At 57.2% G+C, this 25404-nt stretch overlaps 1 protein-coding gene across 1 annotated transcript in view; it reads left to right on the forward strand.

Annotated features, from left to right (window-relative positions):
* Nucleotides 1-25404, forward strand: part of GPT (glutamic--pyruvic transaminase) — a 31169-nt gene that overhangs the window by 4052 nt on the left and 1713 nt on the right. Inside the window, exons 2-10 of the mRNA XM_071419137.1 lie at nucleotides 1055-1144; nucleotides 1251-1359; nucleotides 5769-5899; nucleotides 8847-9090; nucleotides 11257-11336; nucleotides 11427-11563; nucleotides 14945-15119; nucleotides 17429-17584; nucleotides 20990-21102. Coding sequence (XP_071275238.1) covers nucleotides 1055-1144; nucleotides 1251-1359; nucleotides 5769-5899; nucleotides 8847-9090; nucleotides 11257-11336; nucleotides 11427-11563; nucleotides 14945-15119; nucleotides 17429-17584; nucleotides 20990-21102 — 1235 coding nt within the window. The remainder of the gene's footprint in view (nucleotides 1-1054; nucleotides 1145-1250; nucleotides 1360-5768; nucleotides 5900-8846; nucleotides 9091-11256; nucleotides 11337-11426; nucleotides 11564-14944; nucleotides 15120-17428; nucleotides 17585-20989; nucleotides 21103-25404) is intronic.

The following is a 25404-nucleotide window of genomic DNA, read 5'->3' on the forward strand; positions in this document are numbered from 1 at the left end:
GAGCCCTGACCTGGTTTTGTCCCCATCCCTGTCCCCATCCCTGTCCTTGTCCCTGTCCCCGTTCCTGTCCTTGTCCCTGTCCCCATCCCTGTCCCCATCCCTGTCCCCGTTCCTGTCCTTGTCCCTGTCCCCATCCCTGTCCTTGTCCCTGTCCCCGTTCCTGTCCTTGTCCCTGTCCCCATCCCTGTCCTTGTCCCTGTCCCCATCCCTGTCCCCATCCCTGTCCCCGTCCCTGTCCCCATCCCTGTCCCCATCCCTGTCCCCATCCCTGTCCCCGTTCCTGTCCCTTGTCCCTGTCCTTGTCCCTGTTCCTATTCCCATCCATGTCCCCTTTGTCCCTGTCCCCATCAGGTGTCCCCATCAGGTGTCCCCATTCCTGTCCCCTGTCCCTGTCCCCATTCTTGTTCGTGTCCCTTGTCCCCATCCCCATCCCTGCTGTCCCTGTCCCCAGTTCCTGTTCCTGTTCTCCCCATCCCTGTCCCCTGTCCCTGTCCCTTGTCCCCACCCCTGTCCCTGTCCCCGTCCTTGTCCCCATCCCCGTCCCTGTCCCTCATTCCTGTCCCCATCCCTGTCCCCTTTGTCCCTGTTCTGATCCTGTGTCCCCATCCCCATCCCCTGTCCCTGTCCCCCCATCCCTGTCCCCTCATCTCTTGTCCCCATCCCCATCCCTGTCCCTTTGTCCCCACCTGTGTCCCCACCGTCCCCTCCTCCCTGTCCCCAGGGTGTCCCCACCTGTGTCCCCTCATGGCTGTCCCTTTGTCCCGGGGTGTCCCCACCAGTGTCCCCTCATCGCTGTCCCTTTGTCCCCAGGGTGTCCCCATCCCTGTCCCTTTGTCCCCAGGGTGTCCCCTCATTGCTGTCCCTTTGTCCCCAGGCTGTCCCCATTGCCATCCCCTCATCCCTGTCCCTTTGTCCCCAGGGTGTCCCCATTGCCATCCCCTCATTGATGTCCCTTTGTCCCCAGGCTGTCCCCATTGCCATCCCCTCATCCCTGTCCCTTTGTCCCCAGGGTGTCCCCATTGCCATCCCCTCATGGCTGTCCCTTTGTCCCCAGGGTGTCCCCAAGCCCTTCTCGGAGGTGATCAAGGCCAACATCGGTGACGCCCACGCCATGGGCCAGCAGCCAATCACCTTCCTGCGCCAGGTGCGGCCCCGGGGTCACCGCGGGGTCACGGCCGCCACCCCCGGGGTGCCCCCACGGCCCCGGTGTCCCCGCGTGTCCCCGGTGTCACCGCGGTGTCCCCGGGCAGGTGGCGGCGCTGTGCCTGTGCCCGGAGCTGATGAAGGACGAGTCCCTGCCCAGCGACGCCAAGGAGCGCGCGCAGCGCCTGCTGGGGGCCTGCGGGGGACAGAGCGTGGGTGGGTGCCACCCCAAAAAACCCCAAAATCCCCAAAATCCCAAAATCCCAATCCAAATAGACCCCAAAATCCCAAAATCTCAAACCCCAAAATCCCCAAAATCCCCAAATCCCAAGGAGCGCCCAGCACCTGCTGGGGGCCTGCGGGGGACAGAGCCTGGGTGGGTGCCACCCCAAAACCCCAAAACCCCAAAAATCCCAAAATCCCAAAATCCCAATCCAAACAGACCCCAAAATCCCAAAATCCCAAACCCCAAAATCCCAAAATCCCAAACCCCAAAATCCCCAAATCCCAAACCCCAAAATCCCAAACCCCAAAATCGCAAAATCCCAAATCCCCAAAATCCCAAACCCCAAAATCTCAAAACCCCAAAATCCCAAATCCCAAAATCCCAAAACCCCAAAATGCCAAACCCCAAAATCCCAAAATCCCAAAACCCCAAAATCCCAAAACCCCAAAACCCCAAAAATCCCAAATCCCAAAATCCCCAAATCCCAAAATCCCAAAATCCCAAAACGCCAAACCCCAAAATCCCAAAACCCCAAAATCCCAAAATCCAAAAAACCCAAAATCCCAAAATCCCCAAAATCCCCAAATCCAACACACCCCAAAACCCCACAAAAATCCCCAAATCCCAAGGAGCGCGCGCAGCGCCTGCTGGGGGCCTGCGGGGGACAGAGCGTGGGTGGGTGGCACCCCAAAAAACCCCAAAAACCCAAAATCCCAAAATCCCAAAATCCCAAAATCCCAAATCCCAAAATCCCAAGCCCCAAAATCCCCAAAACCCCACAAAAATCCCCAAATCCCAAGGAGCGCCCAGCGCCTGCTGGGGGCCCGCGGGGGACAGAGCGTGGGTGGGTGGCACCTGAAAATCCCAAAATCCCCAAAATCCCAAAATCCCAAAATCCCAATCCAAACAGACCCCAAAATCCCAAATCCCAAATCCCAAAATCCCCAAATCCCAAACCAAACAGAGCCCTAAATCCCAAAATCTCCAAATCCCAAGGAGCGCCCAGCGCCTGCTGGGGGCCTGCGGGGGACAGAGCCTGGGTGGGTGGCACCCCAAAAAATCCCAAAATCCCCAAAATCCCAAATCCCAAAATCCCAAAATCCCAAAACCCCAAACCCCAAAATCCCAAAATGCCAAACCCCAAAATCCCAAAATCCCAAAACCCCAAAATCCCAAAACCCCAAACCCCAAAACCCCAAACCCCAAAACCCCAAAATCCCAAAATCGCAAAATCTCAAAATCCCAAAACCCCAAACCCCAAAATCCCAAATTCCAAAATCCCCAAATCCCAAACCAAACAGAGCCCAAAATCCCCAAAATCCCAAAATCCCCAAAACCCCACAAAAATCCCCAAATCCCAAGGAGCACCCAGCGCCTGCTGGGGGCCTTCGGGGGACAGAGCGTGGGTGGGTGGCACCCGAAAACCCAAAAATCCCAAATTCCAAAATCCAAACAGACCCCAAAATCCCAAAATCCCAAAACCCCAAAATCCCAAAGTCCCAAACCCCAAACCCCAAAATCCCCAAACTCCAAAATCCCCAAAATCCCAAATCCCAAAATCCCCAAATCCCCAAATCCCCAAATCCCAAAATCCCAAACCCCAAAATCCCAAAACCCCAAAATCCCCAAATCCCAAATCCCAAACCCCAAAATCCCAAACCCCAAAATCCCAAAACCCCAAAATCCCAAAACCCCAAAACCCCAAAAATCCCAAATCCCAAAATCCCCAAATCCCAAAATCCCAAAATCCCAAAACGCCAAACCCCAAAATCCCAAAATCCCCAAATCCCAAAATCCCAAACCCCAAAATGCCAAAACCCCAAAATCCCAAACCCCAAAATCCCAAAATTCCAAATCCCCAAAATCCCAAACCCCAAAATCCCAAAACCCCAAAACCCCAAAAATCCCAAATCCCAAAATCCCCAAATCCCAAAATCCCAAAATCCCAAAACGCCAAACCCCAAAATCCCAAAACCCCAAAATCCCAAAATCCAAAAACCCCAAAATCCCAAAATCCCCAAAATCCCCAAATCCAACACACCCCAAAACCCCACAAAAATCCCCAAATCCCAAGGAGCGCCCAGCGCCTGCTGGGGGCCTGCGGGGGACAGAGCGTGGGTGGGTGGCGCCCAAAAAACCCCAAATCCCAAAAAAAACCCCAAATCCCAAAATTCCAAAACCCCAACCCCCAAAATCCCACAAAAATCCCCAAATCCCACATCCCAAACCAAACAAACCCCAAAATCCCAAATCCCCAAATCCCACAAGCCTCCAAATCCCAAATCCAACACCCAACATCCCAAAATCCCACAAACCCCAAAACTCCAAATCCAACATCCCCAAACCCCAAAATCCCACAAGCCCCAAAACCCCAAAATCCCAAATCCCCAAAACCCCAAATCCCCAAAACCCCAAATCTCAAAATCCCCCAAGGACCAAATCCCCAAATCCAAGAAACCCCAAAATCCCCAAATTCCAAAATCCCGCAAGCCCCAAAATCCCAAATCCAGCGTCCAACTCCATCCATCCCCCACCCCTGGAGTGTCCCCAAATGTCCCCCAATGTCCCCCAATGTCCCCAATGTCCCCAATGTCCCCAATGTCCCCAACATCCCCAGTGTCCCCAAATGTCCCCAACATCCCCAGTGTCCCCAATGTTCCCAATGCCCCAAATATCCCCAATGTCCCCAACATTCCCCCAATGTCCCCAACATCCCCAATGTCCCCAATGCCCCCCAATGCCCCCCAATGTCCCCTCAATGTCCCCAAGTATCTCCAGTGTCCCCAATGTCCCCCCAATGTCCCCAATGCTCCCAATACCCCCCAGTGTCCCCAATGTCCCCAGTGTCCCCATTTCCCAACATCCCCAAATGTCCCCCAATGCCCCAAATGTCCCCAATGGCCCCAAATGTCCCCAACATCCCCAACGTCCCCAATGTCCCCAATGTCCACCAATGCCCCCAGTGTCCTCAACATCCCCCCAATATCCCAACGTCCCCAATGTCCCCAATGCCCCCCAGTGTCCCCATTTCCCAACATCCCCAAATGTCCCTCGATGTCCCCAGTGTCCCCAATGTCCCCAATGCTCCCAATGCCTCCCAGTATCCCCAAATATCCCCGGCATCCCCAATGTCCCCAACGCCCCAAATGTCCCCAATGTCCCCAATGTCCCCAACGTCCCCAATGCCCCCCAATGGCTCCCAATGTCCCCAACATCCCCCCGATATCCCCAATATCCCAAATGTCCCCCAATGTCCCCAGTGTTCCCCAATGTCCCCAACATCCCCAATGTCCCCAATGTCCCAAACATCCCCAGTGTCCCCAATGCCCCAAATGTCCCCCAATGCTCCCCAGTGTCCCCAATGTCCCCAATGCCCCCCCAATGTCCCCAACATTCCCCCGATATCCCCAATGTCCCCAATGTCCCCCCAATGTCCCCAATGTCCCCAACATCCCCCAATGTCCCCAACATTCCCCCGATATCCCCAATGTCCCCAATGTCCCAAATATCCCCGATGCTCCCCAATGCCCCCCCCAGTGTCTCCAACATCCCAATGTCCCCCCAATGCCCCCAATGCCCCCAATGTCCCCACTGTCCCAAATATCCCCAATGTCCCAAATGTCCCCCAGTGCCCCCCAATGTCCCCAACATCCCCCCGATATCCCCACTATCCCAAATGTCCCCAAATGTCCCCAATGTTCCCCAATGTCCCCAACATCCCCCCGATATCCCCACTATCCCAAATGTCCCCAAATGTCCCCAATGTTCCCCAATGTCCCCAACATCCCCAATGCCCCCCAATGTCCCCAACATCCCCAATGTCCCCAACGTCCCCCGATATCCCCAATCTCCCCAATGTTCCCCAATGTCCCCAACATCCCCCCGATATCCCCACTATCCCAAATGTCCCCAAATGTCCCCAATGTTCCCCAATGTCCCAAACATCCCCAATGTCCCCAACATCCCCAACGTCCCCAATGCCCCCCCAATGCCCCCCCAATGTCCCCAACACCCCCGGTGTCTCCAATGCCCCCCAATGTCCCCAATGTCCCCAACATCCCCAATGTCCCCAAATGTCCCCATCATCCCCCCGATATCCCCAATGTCCCCAACATCCCCAATGTCCCCAATATCCCCCCAATGTCCCCAATGTCCCCATTTCCCAATATCCCCAAATGTCCCCAATGTCCCCCAATGTCCCCCAATGTCCCCAATGCCCCAATGCCCCCAAATGCCCCCCAATGTCCCCAATGTCCCCAACATCCCCAAATATCCCCAATGTCCCCAATGTCCCCCAGTGTCCCCACCCCCCCCCGCTGTCCCCTGTCCCCTCCCCGCTGTCCCCATGTGCCCCCCGCGCGGGGGGAGGTGACATTGTCGCTGTCGCCGCTGTCGCCAGGCGCGTACAGCGCCAGCCCCGGGGTGCAGCTGGTCCGCGAGGACGTCGCGCGTTACATCGAGCGCCGCGATGGCGTCCCCGCCCAGCCCGACAACATCTTCCTGTCCACGGGCGCCAGCGACGCCATCGTGGTACGGCCGCCACACGGGCACGACACGGGCGCAACATCGGGCACGACATCGGGCACCACCCCCTGCCCCGCCCCGCCACGCCCCGGGGACACCGAGGGGACACCAATGCCACCACCCCTGTGACATCCCGGGGACACCAATGCCATCACCCCTCCTGCCCCGCCACGCCCCAGGGACACCGAGGGGACAGGGGCCGCCACCCCCATGACATCCCGGGGATACCGAGGGGACAGGGGCCACCACCCCCGTGACATCCCGGGGATACCGAGGGGACAGGGGCCGCCACCCCTGTGGCATCCCGGGGACACCGAGGGGACACCAATGCCACCACCCCCGTGACATCCTGGGGACACCGAGGGGACAGGGGCCGCCACCCCCGTGACATCCCGGGGACACCGAGGGGACAGGGGCCACCACCCCCGTGACATCCTGGGACACCGAGGGGACACCAATGCCACCACCCCTGTGACATCCCGGGGATACCGAGGGGACAGGGGCCACCACCCCCGTGACATCCCGGGGACACTGATGCCACCACCCCCGTGACATCCCGGGGATACCGAGGGGACAGGGGCCGCCACCCCCGTGACATCCCGGGGACACTGATGCCACCACCCCCGTGACATCCTGGGACACCGAGGGGACACCAATGCCACCACCCCTGTGACATCCCGGGGATACCGAGGGGACAGGGGCCGCCACCCCTGTGACATCCCGGGGACACTGATGCCACCACCCCTGTGACATCCCGGGGATACCGAGGGGACACCAATGCCACCACCCCCGTGACATCCCGGGGACACGGAGCGCGGTGCCACCACCCCCATCCCGCGACATCCCGGGGACACCGGGCTCGGTGCCACCCCCCGGGCTCGGTGCCACCCCCGGGCCGTTCCCACGGCGGGCGGTGACAAAGGGACCTTTGTGTGGCTGGAGGAGGGGGCGGTGGCGCTCGGGGTGGTGGCGCTTGGTGTCCCCACTCCCGCCCTGGGGACAGCGCCAGCTCCCCGCGGTGTCGCCGGGGCCGCGTGGTTGCCGTGGCGATGGTGGCGCTGCCCTGGGGACAGCGCGGCCGTGTCACCTCCCTGTCCCTCGTGTGCCACCGTTGTGGCACCGTGTCACCTCCCTGTCCCTCGTGTGCCACCGTCCGGTTGTCCCCGGGCTGTGCCCCCCGAGCTCCTCTGTCCCCTCATTGTCCCCACCGTCCTGTCCGCTGTCCCTGCTGTCCCCTGTGCTCACTGTCCTGTCCCCTCATTGTCCCCATGTCACCCCAACCATGTCCCCATCCTGTCCCCTCATTGTCCCCATGGCCACGCCAACCCTGTCCCCTCACTGTCCCCTCATTGTCCCCACCGTCCTGTCCGTTGTCCCTGCTGTCCCCTGTGCTCACTGTCCTGTCCCCTCATTGTCACCATGTCACCCCAACCATGTCCCCATCCTGTCCCCTCATTGTCCCCATGGCCACGCCAACCCTGTCCCCATCCTGTCCCCTCATTGTCCCCATGTCACCCCAACCCTGTCCCCATCCTGTCCCCATGGCCACGCCAACCCTGTCCCTGTGATGTCCCCTGATTGTCCCCATGTCACCCCAACCCTGTCCCCGTGATGTCCCCTCATTGTCCCCATGGCCACCCGAACCCTGTCCCCATCCTGTCCCCTCATTGTCCCCATGCCACTCCATGTCCCCTCACTGTCTCCTCAATGTCCCCACAATGTCATGACTGCCACCAAAACCCATCCCCTGATTGTCCCCACAATGTCCCCTCTATGTCCTAATTCCCACCCCAGCCTGTCCCTTCACTGTCCCCTCAATGTCCCCTCAATGTCCCCTCAATGTTCCCTCAATGTCCTGACTGCCACCACAACCCATCCCCTGATTGTCCCCTCACTGTCCCTTGATTGTCCCCTCAATCTCCTGATCTCCACCCCAACCATGTCCCCTCAATGTCCCCTCATTGTCAGCACAACCACCCCGACCATGTCCCCTCTCCATCCCCTCCATGTCCCGATCCCCGTCCCCTGACTGTCCCCTGACTGTCCCCTGGCTGTGCCCTGGCTGTCCCCTGGCTGTGCCCGCTGTACTCGGCAGCGCTGTCCCCTCGCTGTCCCCCATCCCAACCCCTGATTGTCCCCTCGCTGTCCCCTCCATGTCCCGATCCCCATCCTGGGATTGTCCCTTCTCTGTCCCCTCCATGTCCCGATTCCCACCCCACTCTGACCCCTCACTGTCCCCTCACTGTCCCTTCATTGTCCCCCATCCCGCCCCCTGATTGTCCCCTCCATGTCCCGATCCCCACTCACTGATTGTCCCCTGGTTGTCCCCTCCATGTCCCGATTCCCACCCCACTCTGTCTCCTCAATGTCCCCTCTCCGTCCCCTCCATGTCCCCATCCCCACCCCCTGACTGTCCCCTGGCTGTCCCCTTGCTGTCCCCTGGCTGTCCCCTTGCTGTCCCCACTATGTCCCGATCCCCACTCACTGACTGTCGCCTCCATGTCCCCTCCATGTCCCCTCCATGTCCCCTCCATGTCCCGATCCCCCCCCCGCGACTGTCCCCTGGCTGTCCCCTCGCTGTCCCCTCCATGTCCCAATCCCCGCCCCCTGATTATCCCCTGATTGTCCCCTCCATGTCCCCATCCCCGTCCCCTGGCTGTCCCCTGGCTGTGCCCTGACTGTCCCCCTGATTGTCCCCTCCATGTCCCGATCCCAACCCTGTGACTGTCCCCTGGCTGTCCCCTGGCTGTCCCCTCCATGTCCCCATCCCACCCCCTGGCTGTCCCCTGATTGTCCCCTGGATGTCCCCTGGCTGTGCCCTCCATGTCCCGGTCCCACTCACTGATTGTCCCCTGGCTGTCCCCTCCATGTCCCCTCCATGTCCCCATCCCTACCCCCAGGCTGTCCCCTCCATGTCCCCATCCCATCCCCCTGACTGTCCCCTCTCTCCCAGAACATTCTGAAGCTGCTGGTGTGCGGCTCGGGCTCGTCGCGCACGGGGGTGCTGATCCCGATCCCGCAGTACCCGCTGTACTCGGCGGCGCTGGCCGAGCTGGAGGCGGCGCAGGTCAATTATTACCTGGCCGAGGAGCGCTGCTGGGCGCTGGACGTGGCCGAGCTGCGGCGGGCGCTGGCCGAGGGCCGCCGGCGCTGCAACCCCCGGGCGCTGTGCATCATCAACCCCGGCAACCCCACCGGTAACGCCGCGGGGACGCCGGCGCCGTGGGGCCGGGGGGCCGTGGGGTTGTGGGGCCGGGGGACTGTGGGGATGTGGGGTTTGTGAGGTCTGGGACTGTGGGGCTGTGGGGCTGTGGGTTCTGTGGGGCTGTGGGGGATGTGGGGATGTGGGGCTTGTGGGGATGTGGGGTCTGTGGGGCTGTGGGGCTGTGGGGGTTGTGGGGATGTGGGGCTGTGGGGGCTGTGGGGTCTGTGGGGGCTGTGGGGATGTGGGGATGTGGGGCTGTGGGGGCTGTGGGGCCGTGGGGGCTGTGGGGTCTGTGGGGCTGTGAGGCTGTGGGGATGTGGGGTCTGTGGGGTTTGTGGGGTTTGTGGGATCGTGGGGCTGGGGGGCTGTGGGGGTTATGGGGCTGTGGGGTTGGACACGGAGGATGGGGTCTGTGGGGCTGTGGGGATGTGGGGACTGTGGGGCTGTGGGGGCTGTGGGGTGTGTGGGGGGCCGTGGGGATGTGGGGTCTGTGGGGCTGTGGGGCCAGGGGGCTGTGGGGCTGTGGGGCTGTGGGACACGGGGAGTGGGGTCTGTGGGACTGTGGGGGTGTGGGGTTTGTGGGGCTGTGCAGCTGTGGGGCTGTGGGGCTGTGGGGATGTGGGGGCTGTGGGACTCTGGGGATGTGGGGGCTGTGGGGCTGTGCAGCTGTGGGGCTGTGGGGCTGTGGGGATGTGGGGGCTGTGGGACTGTGGGGCTGTGGGGCTGTGGGGCTGTGCAGCTGTGGGGCTGTGGGGCTGTGGGGATGTGGGGGCTGTGGGACTGTGGGGCTGTGAGGATGTGGGGATGTGGGGGCTGTGGGGGCCGTGGGGCCGGGGGGCTGTGGGGGCTGTGGGGGCTGTGGGGGATGTGGGGCTGTGGGACACGGGGGGTTCTGTCTGTGAGGCTGTGGGGTCTGTGGGGTCTGTGGGGTTTGTGGGGCTGTGGGGCCAGGGGGCTGTGGGGCTGTGGGGCTGTGGGGATGTGGGGGCTGTGAGGATGTGGGGATGTGGGGATGTGGGGGCCGTGGGGGCCGTGGGGCCGGGGGGCTGTGGGGCTGTGGGGATGTGGGGTGTGTGGGGCTGTGGGGGCTGTGGGGGCTGTGGGGCTGTGGGGCTGTGGTGCTGTGGGGCTGTGGGGTGGGACCCATGGTGTATCTCAGGTGGGATCCATGGGGTGGGATCCCTGTGGTGGCACCCATGGTGTACCTCGGGTGGGATCCATGGGATCCATGGGGTGGCACCCATGGTGTATCTCGGGTGGGACCCATGGTTTATCTCGGGTGGCACCCATGGGATCCATGGTGTATCTCGGGTGGCACCCATGGGGTGGGACCCATGGTGTATCTCGGGTGGCACCCATGGTGTATCTCGGGTGGCACCCATGGGGTGGGACCCATGGTGTATCTCGGGTGGCACCCATGGTGTATCTCGGGTGGCACCCATGGGGTGGGACCCATGGTGTATCTCGGGTGGCACCCATGGTGTATCTCAGGTGTACCCATGGCGTGGCACCCATGGTTTATCTCGGGTGGCACCCATGGTGTAACTCAGGTGGGATCCATGGGACCCATGGTGTATCTCGGGTGGCACCCATGGTGTATCTTGGGTGGCACCCATGGAGTGGCACCCATGGTGTATCTCGGGTCCACCCATGGTGTATCTCGGGTGGCACCCATGGTGTATCTCGGGTGTATCCATGGTGTGGCACCCATGGTGTATCTCGGGTGGCACCCATGGTGTATCTCAGGTGGGATCCATGGGATCCATGGGGTGGCACCCATGGTGTATCTTGGGTGGCACCCATGGTGTATCTCGGGTGGGATCCATGGTGTGGCACCCATGGTGTATCTCGGGTGGCACCCATGGTGTATCTCGGGTGGGATCCATGGCACCCATGGTGTATGTCGGGTGGCACCCATGGTTTATCTTGGGTGGCAGCATGGCGTGGCACCCATGGTGTATCTCGGGTGGGATCCATGGTGTATCTCGGGTGGGACCCATGGTGTATCTCGGGTGGCACCCATGGTTTATTTTGGGTGGCAGCATGGGGTGGCACCCATGGTGTATCTCAGGTGGGATCCATGGGATCCATGGTATATCTCGGGTGGCACCCATGGTGCATCCCGGGTGGCACCCATGGTTTATCGCGGCTGTCCCAGGCCAGGTGCAGAGCCGCGAGTGCATCGAGCAGGTCATCAAGTTCGCCTACGAGGAGAAGCTCTTCCTGCTGGCCGATGAGGTGGGCGGGGCCGAGGCGACCTGGGCGCGTCCCCCATTCCCGGGAAAAGCCCGGAATTCCCGGTGACGTCCCGGGATGTCCCCGCGCCAGGTGTACCAGGACAACATCTACGCCGAGGGCTCGGCCTTCCACTCCTTCAAGAAGGTCCTGATGGAGCTGGGGCCGCCCTACGCGGACTCGGTGGAGCTGGCCTCCTTCCACTCCATCTCCAAGGGATTCATGGGAGAGTGAGTGCTGGGAACGCCGGGGGGATGGAGGGGCCACCACCACCCCATGGACCTGCTGGGGTGGGACTGGGGTCATGGATTGGGGATGGAGGTGCCACCATCACCCCATGGACCTGCTGGGGTGGGACTGGGGATGGAGAGGCCACCATCACCCCATGGATCTGCTGGGGTTGGGGTCATGGATTGGGGATGGATTTGGGATGGAGAGGCCACCACCACCCCATGGACCTGCTGGGGTGGGACTGGGGATGGAGAGGCCACCACCACCCCATGGACCTGCTGGGGTGGGACTGGGGATGGAGAGGCCACCATCACCCCATGGACCTGATGGGGTGGGGCTGGGGATGGAGAGGCCACCACCACCCCATGGATCTGCTGGGGTGGGATTGGGGTCATGGATTGGGGATGGATTTGGGATGGAGGAGCCACCACCACCCCATGGATCTCCTGGGGCTGGGGTCATGGATTGGGGATGGATTTGGGATGGAGGTGCCACCACCACCCCATGGACCTGCTGGGGTGGGACTGGGGTCATGGATTGGGGATGGAGGTGCCACCACCACCCCATGGATCTCCTGGGGTTGGGGTCATGGATTGGGGATGGAGGTGCCACCACCACCCCATGGATCTCCTGGGGTTGGGGTCATGGATTGGGGATGGAGGTGCCACCACCACCCCATGGACCTGCTGGGGTGGGACTGGGGATGGAGAGGCCACCATCACCCCATGGACCTGCTGGGGTGGGACTGGGGATGGAGAGGCCACCACCACCCCATGGACCTGCTGGGGTGGGACTGGGGATGGAGAGGCCACCACCACCCCATGGACCTGCTGGGGTTGGGGTCATGGATTTGGGATGGAGGTGCCACCATCACCCCATGGATCTGCTGGGGTGGGACTGGGGTCATGGATTGGGGATGGAGAGGCCACCACCCCATGGATCTGCTGGGGTGGGATTGGGGTCATGGATTGGGGATGGAGAGGCCACCACCACCCCATGGATCTGCAGGAATTGGGATTGGAGTCACAGGTTGTCATGGATGTCATGGATTGGGGATGGAGAGGCCACCACCCCATGGATCTCCTGGGGTTGGGGTTGGAGTCATGGGTTGCCATGGATGTCAGGGATTTGGGATGGAGAGGCCACCACCCCATGGATCTGCTGGGGTTGGGGTCAGGGTCATGGATTGCCATGGATGCCATGGATTGGGGATGGAGATGTCACCACCACCCCACAGATTTTCTGATGGTGGGATTGGGGCTGCCACCACCACCCCATGGATCTCCTGGGGTTGGGGTCATGGATTGGGGCTGCCACCATCACCCCACGGATCTGCTGGGGCAGGGATGGAGGCGATGTAGGATGGAAGTGCCACCACCCCATGGATCTACTGGGGCAGGGATGGAGGCGATGTAGGGTGGAAGTGCCACCACCCCATGGATCCCCTGGACTGGGGCTGCGGGTGGCACTGGATGCAGATGTTGAGGTTCCATGGACGCCACGTTTGATCCATGGATTCCCATCCCAGAGCCCCACCCATGGGTGGGTCCTGCTCCATAGGTTCCCATCCACGGATCCCATCCATGGATCCCACCCATGGGTGCCTCTCCAAAGATTCCTATCCATGGGTCCCATCCATGGGTGCCTCTCCATGGATTTCCACCCCAAACCCCCATCCACGGCTCTTCATCCACAGATCCCACCCACATCTCCCACCCATGGGTGCCTCTCCAATGGTTCCCATCCATGGATCCCATCCATGGGTCCTTTCCAAAGGTTCCCATCCATGGATCCCATCCATGGGTGCCTCTCCAAAGGTTCCCATCCATGGAACCCACCCCAAAACCCGTCCATGGATCCCATCCACGGACCCCACCTGTGAATCCCAACCACATCTCCAACCCATGGGTCCTTCTCCATAGGTTCCCATCCATGGATCCCATCCATGGGTCCTTTCCCAAGGTTCCTCTCCATGGATCCCATCCATGGGTGCCTCTCCAAAGGTTCCCATCCATGGATCCCATCTCAAATCCCCATCCATGGATCCCATCCATGACCCCACCTGTGAATCCCAACCACATCTCCCATCCATGGGTCCTTCTCCATAGGTTCCCATCCATGGATCCCATCCCAAACCCCATCCGTGGACCCCACCCATGGATCCCATCCATGGGTCCCATCCATGGGTGCCTCTCCAATGGTTCCCATCCATGGATCCCATCCCAAACCCCATCTATGGATCCCACCCATGGGTGCCTCTCCATAGGTTCCCACCCACATCTCCCACCCATGGGTGCCTCTCCAGTGGTTCCCATCCATAGATCCCATCCCAAACCCCATCCATGGATCCCACCCATGGGTGCCTCTCCAATGGTTCCCATCCATGGATCCCATCCCAAACCCCATCCATGGATCCCATCCATGGCTGCCTCTCCATAGGTTCCCATCCATGGATCCCATCCCAAACCCCATCCGTGAATCCCACCCACAAATCCCACCCACATCTCCCACCCATGGGTCCCTCTCCAATGGTTCCCATCCATGGCTCCCATCCATAGTTTCCCATCCATGGATCCCATCCATAGTTTCCCATCCATGGATCCCACCCATGGGTGCCTCTCCAATGGTTCCCATCCATGGATCCCATCCCAAACCTCCATCCATGGATCCCATCCATGGGTGCCTCTCCAATGGTTCCCATCCATGGATCCCACCCATGGGTGCCTCTCCAATGGTTCCCATCCATGGAATCCATCCATGGCTGCCTCTCCATAGGTTCCAATCCATGGATCCCATCCCAAATTCCCGTCCATGGATCCCATCCATGGATCCTTCTCCATAGGTTCCTATCCATGGATTCCCATCCCAAACCCCATCTCCGTGGACCCCACCCATGAATCCCACCCACATCTCCCACCCATGGGTGCCTCTCCAATGGTTCCCATCCATGGATCCCACCCCAAATCCCATCCATGGATCCCCATCCATGGGTGCCTCTCCAGTGGTTCCCATCCATGGATCCCATCCCAAACCCCATCCATGGATCCCATCCCTGGGTGCCTCTCCAATAGTTCCCATCCATGGATTCCATCCATGGTTCCGATCCATGGATCCCATCCATGGGTGCCTCTCCAATGGTTCCCATCCATGGTTCCCATCCATAGTTTCCCATCCATGGATCCCATCCATGGGTGCCTCTCCAATGGTTCCCATCCATGGGTCCCATCCATGGGTGCCTCTCCATAGGTTCCCATCCATGGATCCCATCCCAAACCCCATCCATGGCTCCCACCCCCATCTCCCACCGCCCGGTTCCCCGTCCCCATTCCCGGTTCCCCGTTCCCGGCGTTCCCGGCTGATCCCAGCGTGTGATCCCACAGGTGCGGCCTGCGGGGCGGCTACATGGAGGTGGTGAACCTGCACCCCGAGGTGAAGGCCGAGCTCTCCAAGCTCGTGTCCGTCCGTCTGTGCCCGCCCGTGCTCGGACAGATGATCCTGGACACCATCGTGGACCCGCCCAAGCCCGGAGAGCCGTCCTACGAGCGCTTCCAGGCGGTACGGGGCCACGGGATTGGGATCCTTGGGGTTGGGATCCTTGGGATTGGGGTTGGGATGGGATGGGATCCATGGGATTGGGATGGGAGCCATCCTACGAGCGCTTCCAGGCGGTACGGGGCCGCGGGACTGGGATCCATGGGATTGGGATGGGATCCTTGGGATTGGGGTTGGGATGGGATCCATGGGATTGGGATGGGAGCCGTCCTACGAGCGCTTCCAGGCGGTACGGGGCCGCGGGACTGGGATCCATGGGGTTGGGATCCATGGGATTGGGGTTGGGATGGGATCCATGGGATTGGGATGGGAGCCGTCCTACGAGCGCTTCCAGGTGGTACGGGGCCGCGGGACTGGGATCCATGGGGTTGGGATCCTTGGGATTGGGATCCTTGGGATTGGTCTTGGGGTTGGGATTGGGATGGGATCCCTGGGATGGGATTCATGGGATTTGGATTGGGATTGGGGTTGGGATTGAGATGGGATCCATGGGATTGGGATTGGATCCATGGGATTGGGATTGGGTTTGGGATTGGGATGTGATCCATGGGGTGGGACTCATGGTCATGGATCTGCCCAAACCTGTCCTACAAGCACTTCCAGGTGGTACGGGGCTGCAGGATTGGGGTTTGGATTGGGATGGGATCCTTGGGATTAGGATTGAGATGGGATCCATGAGATTGGGATCCATGGGATTGGGATTGTGATTGGGGTTGGGATTGGGATGGGATGGGGTCCATGGGATGGGATCCATGGTCATGGATCTGCCCAAACCTGTCCTACGAGCGCTTCCAGGCGGTACGGGGTGGTGGGACTGGGATCCTTGGGATTGGGATCCTTGGGGTTGGGATGGGATCGGGATAAGAATTAGGATTAGGATTGGGGTGGGATGGGATCCATGGTCATGGACCTGCCCAAGCCCGGAGAGCCATCCCACGAGCACTTCCAGGCGGTACGGGGCCGCGGGATTGGGATCCATGGGATTGGGATCCATGGGATTTGGGTTGGGATTGAGATTGGGATTGGGGTTGGGATGGGATCCATGGTCATGGATCCACCCATACCCAAGAGCCGTCCTATGAGCGCTTCCAGGCGGTGCGGGGCCATGGGATTGGGATTGGGATCTATGGGATTGGATTGGGATTGGGATCCATGGGGTGGGATCCATGGGGTGGGATCCATGGCCATGGGATCCACCCAAACCTGTCCTGTGAGCCCTTCCAGGTGGTACGGAGCAGCGGGATGGGATTGGATTAGAATCGGGATAATGGGATAATGGGATAACGGGATAATGGGATGGAATGGAATGGAATTGGGATGGGATAACGGGATAACGGGATAACGGGATAATGGGATAATGTGGTAATGGGAAAATGGGATAATGGGGTGGGATAATGGAATGGGGTGGAATGGAATTTATTTTGGGTGAGATAATGAGGTAATGGGATAATGGGATAATGTGGTAATGGGATAATGGGATAATGGAATTGGGATGGGATGGGATAGTGGGATACTGAGGTAATGGGATAATGGGGTAACGGGATAATGCGACAATGGGGTGGGATAATGGGGTAATGGGATGGGATAATGGGATGGGACAATGGGATGGGGTAATGGAATTGGGATGGGACGATGGGATAATGGGACAATGGGATGATGGGATGGGATGAGATAATGGGATAATGGGGTAATGGGATAATGCAACACTGGGATGGGATAATGGGGTAATGGGATAATGCGACAATGGGATGGGATAATGGGGTAATGGGATGAGATACTGGGATAATGGATAGGGACAATGGGATGGGATAATGGAATTGGGATGGGATGAGATGGGATAATGGGATGGGATGGGATGAGATAATGGGATAATGGGATAATGGGGTAATGGAATAATGGAGCAATGGGATAATGGGACAATGGGATGGGATAATGGGATAATGAGTAGGGACAATGGGATGAGATGGGATAATGGGATGGGATGGGATGGGATGGGATGAGATAATGGGATAATGGGATAGTGGAATAATGGAATAATGGAGCAATGTGATAATGGGACAATGGGATGGGATAATGGAATTGGGATGGGATGGGATAATGGGATGGGATGGGATAATGGGATAATGGCGTAATGGAATAATGGGGTAATGGGACAATGGGACAATGGGACAATGGGACAGTGGGACAATGGGACAATGGGACAATGGGACAATGGGACAACGGGACAATGGGACAATGGGACAACAGGACAATGGGACAACGGGACAATGGGATGTCCTGGATCAGACCCGGGTGCGTTTTTCCGGCTGCAGGAGAAGGAGGCGGTGCTGAGCGCGCTGGCGGAGAAGGCGCGGATGACGGAGGAGATCTTCAACCGCACGCCCGGGATCCACTGCAACCCCGTGCAGGGCGCCATGTACTCCTTCCCCCGCATCGACCTGCCGCCCCGCGCCGTGGCCGCCGCCAAGGTCCGGGAACCGCGCCGGGACACACACTGGGAACGGGCGGGAGGCACACCGGGAACGGGAGGGTGACACACTGGGAATGGGCGGGAGACACAGCGGGAATGGGAGGGAGACACACCAGGAATACAGGGATGGGTGGGAGACACAGCGGAAACGGGAGGGAGACACAGCGGGAATGTGGGAATGGGAGGGAAACACACCAGGAATGTGGGAATGGGAGGGAGGCACAGCTGGAATGTGGGAATGGGCAGGAGACACAGCGGGAACGGGCAGGAGACACCCCGGGAATGAGGGAACGGGAGGGAGACACAGCGGGAATGAGGGAATGGGCAGGAGACACAGTGAGAATGGGAGGGAGACACAGCGGGAATGTGGGAGCAGGAGGGAGACACAGCGGGAACGGACAGGAGACACACTGGGAACGGGAGGGAGACACAGTGGGAACACGGGGATGGGTGGGAGACACACTGGGAATGGGCAGGAGACACAACAGGAATGAGGGAACGGGAGAGAGACAACGGTGGGAGATGTTGGGATGGGTGGGAGACACACCGGGAATGTGGGAATGGGAGGGAGACACAGCGGGAATGAGGGAATGGGCAGGAGACACACCGGGAATAAGGGAACGGGAGGGAGACACAGCGGGAATGAGGGAACGGGCGGGAGGCACCCCGGGAATGTGGGAATGGGAGGGAAACACCCTGGGAATGTGGGAACAGGAGGGAGACACAGCGGGAATGGGCAGGAGACACCCCGGGAATGAGGGAACAGGAGGGAGACACAGTGGGACATGTTGGGATGGGTGGGAGACACAGCGGGAATGTGGGAATGGGAGGGAGACACAGCGGGAATGAGGGAACAGGCAGGAGACACATTGGGAATGGGCAGGAGACACACCGGGAATGCAGGAACGGGAGGGAGACACAGCGGGAGATGTTGGGATGGACGGGATCGCAACTGGGAGATGAGGGGATGGGAGGGATCCCAACTGGGATGGACGGAATCCCAACCTGGAGATGTGGGAACGGACATGATACAAACTGGGAGATGTTGGGATGGACGGGATCCAAACTGGGATGGACAGGATCCCAACTGGGATGGACGGGATCCCAACTGGGAGATGTTGGGATGGACGGGATCCCAGCTGGGATGGATGGGATCCATCCTGGGATGGACAGGATCCCAACTGGGAGGTGCTGGGATGGACAGGATCCCAACTGGGAGATGTTGGGATGGACGGGATCCATCCTGGGATGGACGGGATCCCAACCAGGAGATGTTGGGATGGATGGGATCCCAACTGGGAGATGTTGGGACGGATGGGATCCGAACTGGGATGGATGGGATGCGTACCAGGAGATACGGGGATGGGCGGGATCCAAACCAGGAATGTGGGGGTGGGCGGGATCCCAACTGGGATGGACGGGATCCCAACCTGGAGATGTTGGGATGGACGGGATCCAAACTGGGATGGACGGGATCCAAACTGGGATGGACGGGATCCAGACTGGGAGATGTTGGGATGGACGGGATCCAAACTGGGATGGACGGGATCCCAACCTGGAGATGTTGGGATGGACGGGATCCAAACTGGGATGGATGGGATCCAGACTGGGAGATGTTGGGATGGGCGAGATTCCAACGGGGATGGACGGGATCCCAACCAGGAACACGGGAAAGGGCGGGATCCAAACTGGGATGGATGAGATCCCAACCGGGAGATGTGGGAATGGATGGGATCCAAACTGGGAGATGTTGGGGATGGGCGGGAGCCAAACTGGGATGGACGGAATCCCAACCGGGAAATGTTGGGATGGATGGGATCAATCCCGATCCATGTGGGACTCAGTGGGATCAATCCCGATCCATGTGGGACTCAGTGGGATCAATCCTGATCTGATCCATGTGGGACTCATGGGGATGGATCCCGAACCATGTGAGATTCATTGGGATCAATCCCAGGAGTTGTGGGACTCATTGGGATCAATCCTGATCCATGTGAGATTCATTGGGATCAATCCCGATCCATGTGGGACTCATTGGGATCAATCCCGATCCATGTGGGACTCATTGGGATTGATCCTGATCCATGTGGGACTCACTGGGATCAATCCCGATCCATGTGGGACTCATTGGGATCAATCCCGATCCATGTGAGATTCATTGGGATCAATCCCGATCCATGTGGGACTCATTGGGATCAATCCTGATCCATGTGAGATTCATTGGGATCAATCCTGATCCATGTGAGATTCATTGGGATCAATCCTGATCCATGTGGGGCTCATGGGGATGGATCCTGATCCATGTGGGACTCATTGGGATCAATCCCAGGAGTTGTGGGACCCATGGGGATCAATCCCGATCCATGTGAGATTCATTGGGATCAATCCCGATCCATGTGGGACTCATTGGGATCAATCCCGATCCATGTGGGACTCATTGGGATCAATCCTGATCCATGTGGGACTCACTGGGATCAACCCCGATCCATGTGGGACTCATTGGGATCAATCCCGATCCATGTGAGATTCACTGGGATCAATCCCAATCCATGTGGGACTCATTGGGATCAATCCTGATCCATGTGGGACTCATTGGGATCAATCCCGATCCATGTGGGACCCATTGGGATCAATCCCGATCCATGTGGGACCCATGGGGATCGATCCTGATCCATGTGAGATTCATTGGGATCGATCCCGATCCATGTGGGACTCACTGGGATCAATCCCGATCCATGTGAGATTCATTGGGATCAATCCTGATCCATGTGAGATTCATTGGGATCAATCCTGATCCATGTGGGGCTCATGGGGATGGATCCTGATCCATGTGGGACTCACTGGGATCAATCCCGATCCATGTGGGACTCATTGAGATCAATCCCAATCCACGTGGGACTCACTGGGATCAATCCTGATCCATGTGGGACCCATGGGGATCAATCCCGATCCATGTGGGACTCACTGGGATCAATCCCGATCCATGTGGGACTCATTGAGATCAATCCCAGGAGTTTTGGGACTCATTGGGATCAATCCCGATCCATGTGGGACTCACTGGGATCAATCCCGATCCATGTGGGACTCATTGGGATCAATCCCGATCCATGTGGGACTCACTGGGATCAATCCCGATCCATGTGGGACTCATTGGGATCAATCCCAATCCACGTGGGACTCACTGGGATCGATCCCGATCCATGTGGGACTCATTGGGATCAATCCCGATCCATGTGGGACTCATTGGGATCAATCCCGATCCATGTGGGACTCATTGGGATCAATCCCAATCCACGTGGGACTCATTGGGGATGGATCCCGATCCCCGTGGGGTGTGTGGGATGAGCCCTGCGGGATTGGATCCCCGTTTTTCCGACCCTGGAATTGTGTCCCGAATTCCCAGGAGAAGAAGCAGAGCCCGGACATGTTCTTCTGCATGAGGCTCCTGGAGGAAACCGGGATCTGCGTCGTCCCCGGCAGCGGCTTCGGACAGAAGGAGGGCACCTACCACTTCCGGTGGGTCCCGGGAGATCCCCCGCCCCAAATTCCCTGTTCCCGACAAAATCCCACCCTGAATTCCCTGTTCTTGGGATCCCTCATCCCAAATTCCCTGTTCCTGGCAGATCCCTCATCCCAAATTCCCTGTTCCTGGGGAGGATCCAATCCCAAATTCCCCATTTGTGGGAGATCCCATCCCCAAATTCCCTGTTCCTGGCAGATCCCACCCCAAATTCCCTGTTCCCAGGAGATCCCTCATCCCAAATTCCCTGTTCCTGGCAGATCCCACCCCAAATTCCCTGTTCCCAGGAGATCCCTCATCCCAAATTCCCTGTTCCTGGGAAATCCCACCCCGAATTCCCTGTTCTTGGGATCCCCCATCCCAAATTCCCTGTTCTTGGGACCCTCATCCCAAATTCCCTGTTCCTGACAAAATCCCACCCCGAATTCCCTGTTCCTGACAAATCCCATCCCAAATTCCCTGTTCCCGGCAGATCCCACCCCAAATTCCCTGTTCCCAACAAATCCCACCCCGAATTCCCTGTTCCTGACAGATCCCACCCTGAATTCCCTGTTCCTGACAAATCCCACCCCGAATTCCCTGTTCTTGGGATCCCCCATCCCAAATTCCCTGTTCTTGGGACCCTCATCCCAAATTCCCTGTTCCTGACAAAATCCCACCCCGAATTCCCTGTTCCTGACAAATCCCATCCCAAATTCCCTGTTCCCGGCAGATCCCATCCCAAATTCCCTGTTCCCAACAAATCCCACCCCGAATTCCCTGTTCCTGACAGATCCCACCCTGAATTCCCTGTTCCTGACAAATCCCACCCCAAATTCCCTGTTCTTGGGATCCCCCATCCCAAATTCCCCATTTGTGGGAGATCCCACCCCGAATTCCCTGTTCCCCACAAATCCCACCCCGAATTCCCTGTTCTTGGGGAGGATCCCACCCCAATTTCCCTGTTCCTGGCAGATCCCACCCCAAATTCCCCATTTGTGGGAGATCCCACCCCGAATTCCCTGTTCCTGGCAGATCCCTCATCCCAAATTCCCTGTTCTTGGGATCCCCCACCCCAAATTCCCCATTTGTGGGAGATCCCACCCCGAATTCCCTGTTCTTGAGATCCCTCATCCCAAATTCCCTGTTCCCAGGAGATCCCACCCCAAACTCCCTGTTCCTGGGATCACCCACCCCAAATTCCCTGTTCTTCGGATCCCTCATCCCAAATTCCTGTTCCTGGGAAATCCCATCCCAAATTCCCTGTTCCTGGGGAGGATCTCATCCCAAATTCCCTGTTCCCAGCAGATCCCACCCCGAATTCCCTGTTCCCAACAAATCCCACCCCAAATTCCCTGTTCCTGATAAATCCCACCCCGAATTCCCTGTTCCTGGCAGATCCCACCCCAAATTCCCTGTTCCTGGGGAGGATCCCACGCCAAATTCCCTGTTCTTGGGATCCCTCACCCCAAATTCCCTGTTCCCAGGAGATCCCATCCCAAATTCCATGTTCTTGGGACCCCCATCCCAAATTCCCTGTTCTTGGGACCCTCATCCCAAATTCCCTCTTCCTGACAGATCCCACCCCAAATTCCCCATTTGTGGGAGATCCCACCCGGAATTCCCTGTTCCGGCAGATCCCATCCCAAATTCCCTGTTCCTGGGGAATCCCATCCCAAATTCCCTGTTCCTGGCAGATCCCACCCCGAATTCCCTGTTCTTGGGATCCCTCATCCCAAATTCCCTGTTCCCGACAGATCCCACCCCAAATTCCCTGTTCCTGGCAGATCCCATGCCAAATTCCCTGTTCTTGGAGAGATCCCACCCCGAATTCCCTGTTCCTGGCAGATCCCTCATCCCAAATTCCCTGTTCTTGGAGAGATCCCATCCCAAATTCCCCGTTCCTGGCAGATCCCACCCCAAATTCCCTGTTCCCGCCAGATCCGAAATTCCCTGTTCCCGGGGAGGATCCCACCCTGAATTCCCTGTTCCCGGGAAATCCCACCCCAAATTCCCTATTCTTGGGATCCCTCATCCCAAATTCCCTGTTCTTGGAGAGATCCCACCCCGAATTCCCTGTTCCCAGGGAGAATCCCATCCCAAATTCCCTGTTCCTGGCAGATCCCACCCTGAATTCCCTGTTCTTGGGACCCTCATCCCAAATTCCCTGTTCCTGACAAAATCCCACCCCGAATTCCCTGTTCCTGACAGATCCCATCCCAAATTCCCTGTTCTTGGGACCCTCATCCCAAATTCCCTGTTCTTGGGAGATCCCCATCCCAAATTCCCCATTTGTGGGAGATCCCACCCCGAATTCCCTGTTCCTGGGGAGGATCCCACCCCGAATTCCCTGTTCCCGGGAGATCCCATCCCAAATTCCTGTTCCCGGGAGATCCCATCCCAAATCCCCAAATCCTCCCACCCCAAATCCCCAAATCTCCCATCCCAAATCCCCAAATCTTTAAATTTCCAAATTCCCAAATCCCCCCATCCCAAATCCCCAAACTCCCTGTTCCTCCATCCCAAATCCCCCCATCCCAAAATCCCAAATCCCCAAATCCTCCCATCCCAAATCCCGAAATTTTTAGATTTCCAAATTGCCAAATCCCCCCATCCCAAATCCCCAAATCCCCAAATTTTAAAATTTCCAAATCCCCAAATCCCCCCATCCAAATTCCCTGTTCCCCCATCCCAAATCCCCAAATTTTTAAATTTCCAAATCCCCAAATCCCCAAATTTTTAAATTCCCAAATCCCCAAATTCCCAAATCCCCAAATCTCCCATCCAAAATCCCCAAATTTTTAAATTTCCAAATTCCCAAATTTTTAAATTTCCAAATCTCCAAATCCCCAAATCTCCCATCCCAAATCCCCAAATTTTTAAATTTCCAAATCCCCAAATCCCCAAATTTTTAAATCCCCAAATTCCCAAATCCCCAAATCCCCAAATCTCCCATCCAAATCCCCAAATTTTTAAATTTCCAAATTCCCAAATCCCCAAATCCCAAATTCCCAAATCCCCAAATTTTTAAATTTTCAAATTCCCAAATCCCCAAATTTTTAAATTTCCAAACTCCCAAATCCCCCATCCCAAATTTCCCCAAATTTTCTCGGATTTTCCGAAATTTCCCCAAATTTTCCCAAATTTCCCCTGAATTTTCCCAAATTTCCCCGAATTTCCCAAAATTTTCCCAAATTTCCCCAAATTTTCCCAAATTTTTACCCAAATTTCCCCAAATTTCCCCAAATTTCCCCAAATTTTTGCCAAATTTCCCCAAAATTTTCCCAAATTTTCCCCAAAGTTCCCCAAATTTTCTGAAATTTCCCCGAATTTCCCCGAATTTCCCCAAATTTCCCCAAATTTTCTGAAATTTTCCCAAATTTTCCCCAAATTTCCCCAAATTTTCCCAAATTTTCCCAAATTTTCCGAAATTTCCCCAAGTTTTCGCCAAATTTTCCCCAAATTTTCCCAAATTTCCCCAAATTTTCCGAAATTTTCCCCGAATTTACCCCAAATTTTCGCCAAATTTCCCCAATTTTTCCTAAATTTTCCCAAATTTTCGCCAAATTTTCGCCAAATTTCCCCCAAATTTTTCGCGAATTTCCCCGAATTTTCCCAAATTTTCGACAAATTTCCCCAAATTTTTCGCGAATTTCCCCAAATTTCCCCAAATTTTCCTGAATTTTCACAAATTTTCGACAAATTTCCCCAAATTTTCTCAAACTTTCCCCAAATTTTCCCCAAATTTCCCCAAAATTTTCCTGAATTTTCCCAAATTTCCCCAAATTTTCCCAAGTTTTCCCAAATTTCCCCCAATTTTCCCAAATTTTCCCCAAATTTCCCCAAATTTTCGCCAAATTTCCCCAAAATTTCCCCAAATTTCCCCAAATTTTCCCCCAAATTTTCCCAAATTTCCCCCAATTTTCCCAAATTTTTCCCCAAATTTCCCCAAATTTTCCCCAAATTTCCCCAAATTTTCCCCCAATTTTCCCCAAATTTCCCCAAATTTCCCCAAATTTTCCCCAAATTTCCCCAAATTTTCCCGAATTTTCCCCAAATCTTCCCCAAATTTTCCCGAATTTTCCCTAAATTTTCCCAAATTTTCCCAAATTTTCGCCAAATTTTCCCCAAATTTTCCCAAGTTTTCCCAAATTTCCCTAAATTTCCCCAATTTTTCCCAAATTTTCCCCAAATTTTCCCACATTTCCCCAAATTTTCACCAAATTTTCCCAATTTTTTCCCAAATTTCCCCAAATTTTCTGCGAATTTTCCCGAAATTTCCCCCAAATTTCCCCAAATTTTCCCGAATTTCCCCAAAT

Source organism: Agelaius tricolor, unplaced genomic scaffold (assembly GCF_023055355.1).
Source record: "Agelaius tricolor isolate 1412-34295 unplaced genomic scaffold, bAgeTri1.0.p SCAF_100, whole genome shotgun sequence".
Classification (NCBI taxonomy): Eukaryota; Metazoa; Chordata; class Aves; order Passeriformes; family Icteridae; genus Agelaius; species Agelaius tricolor.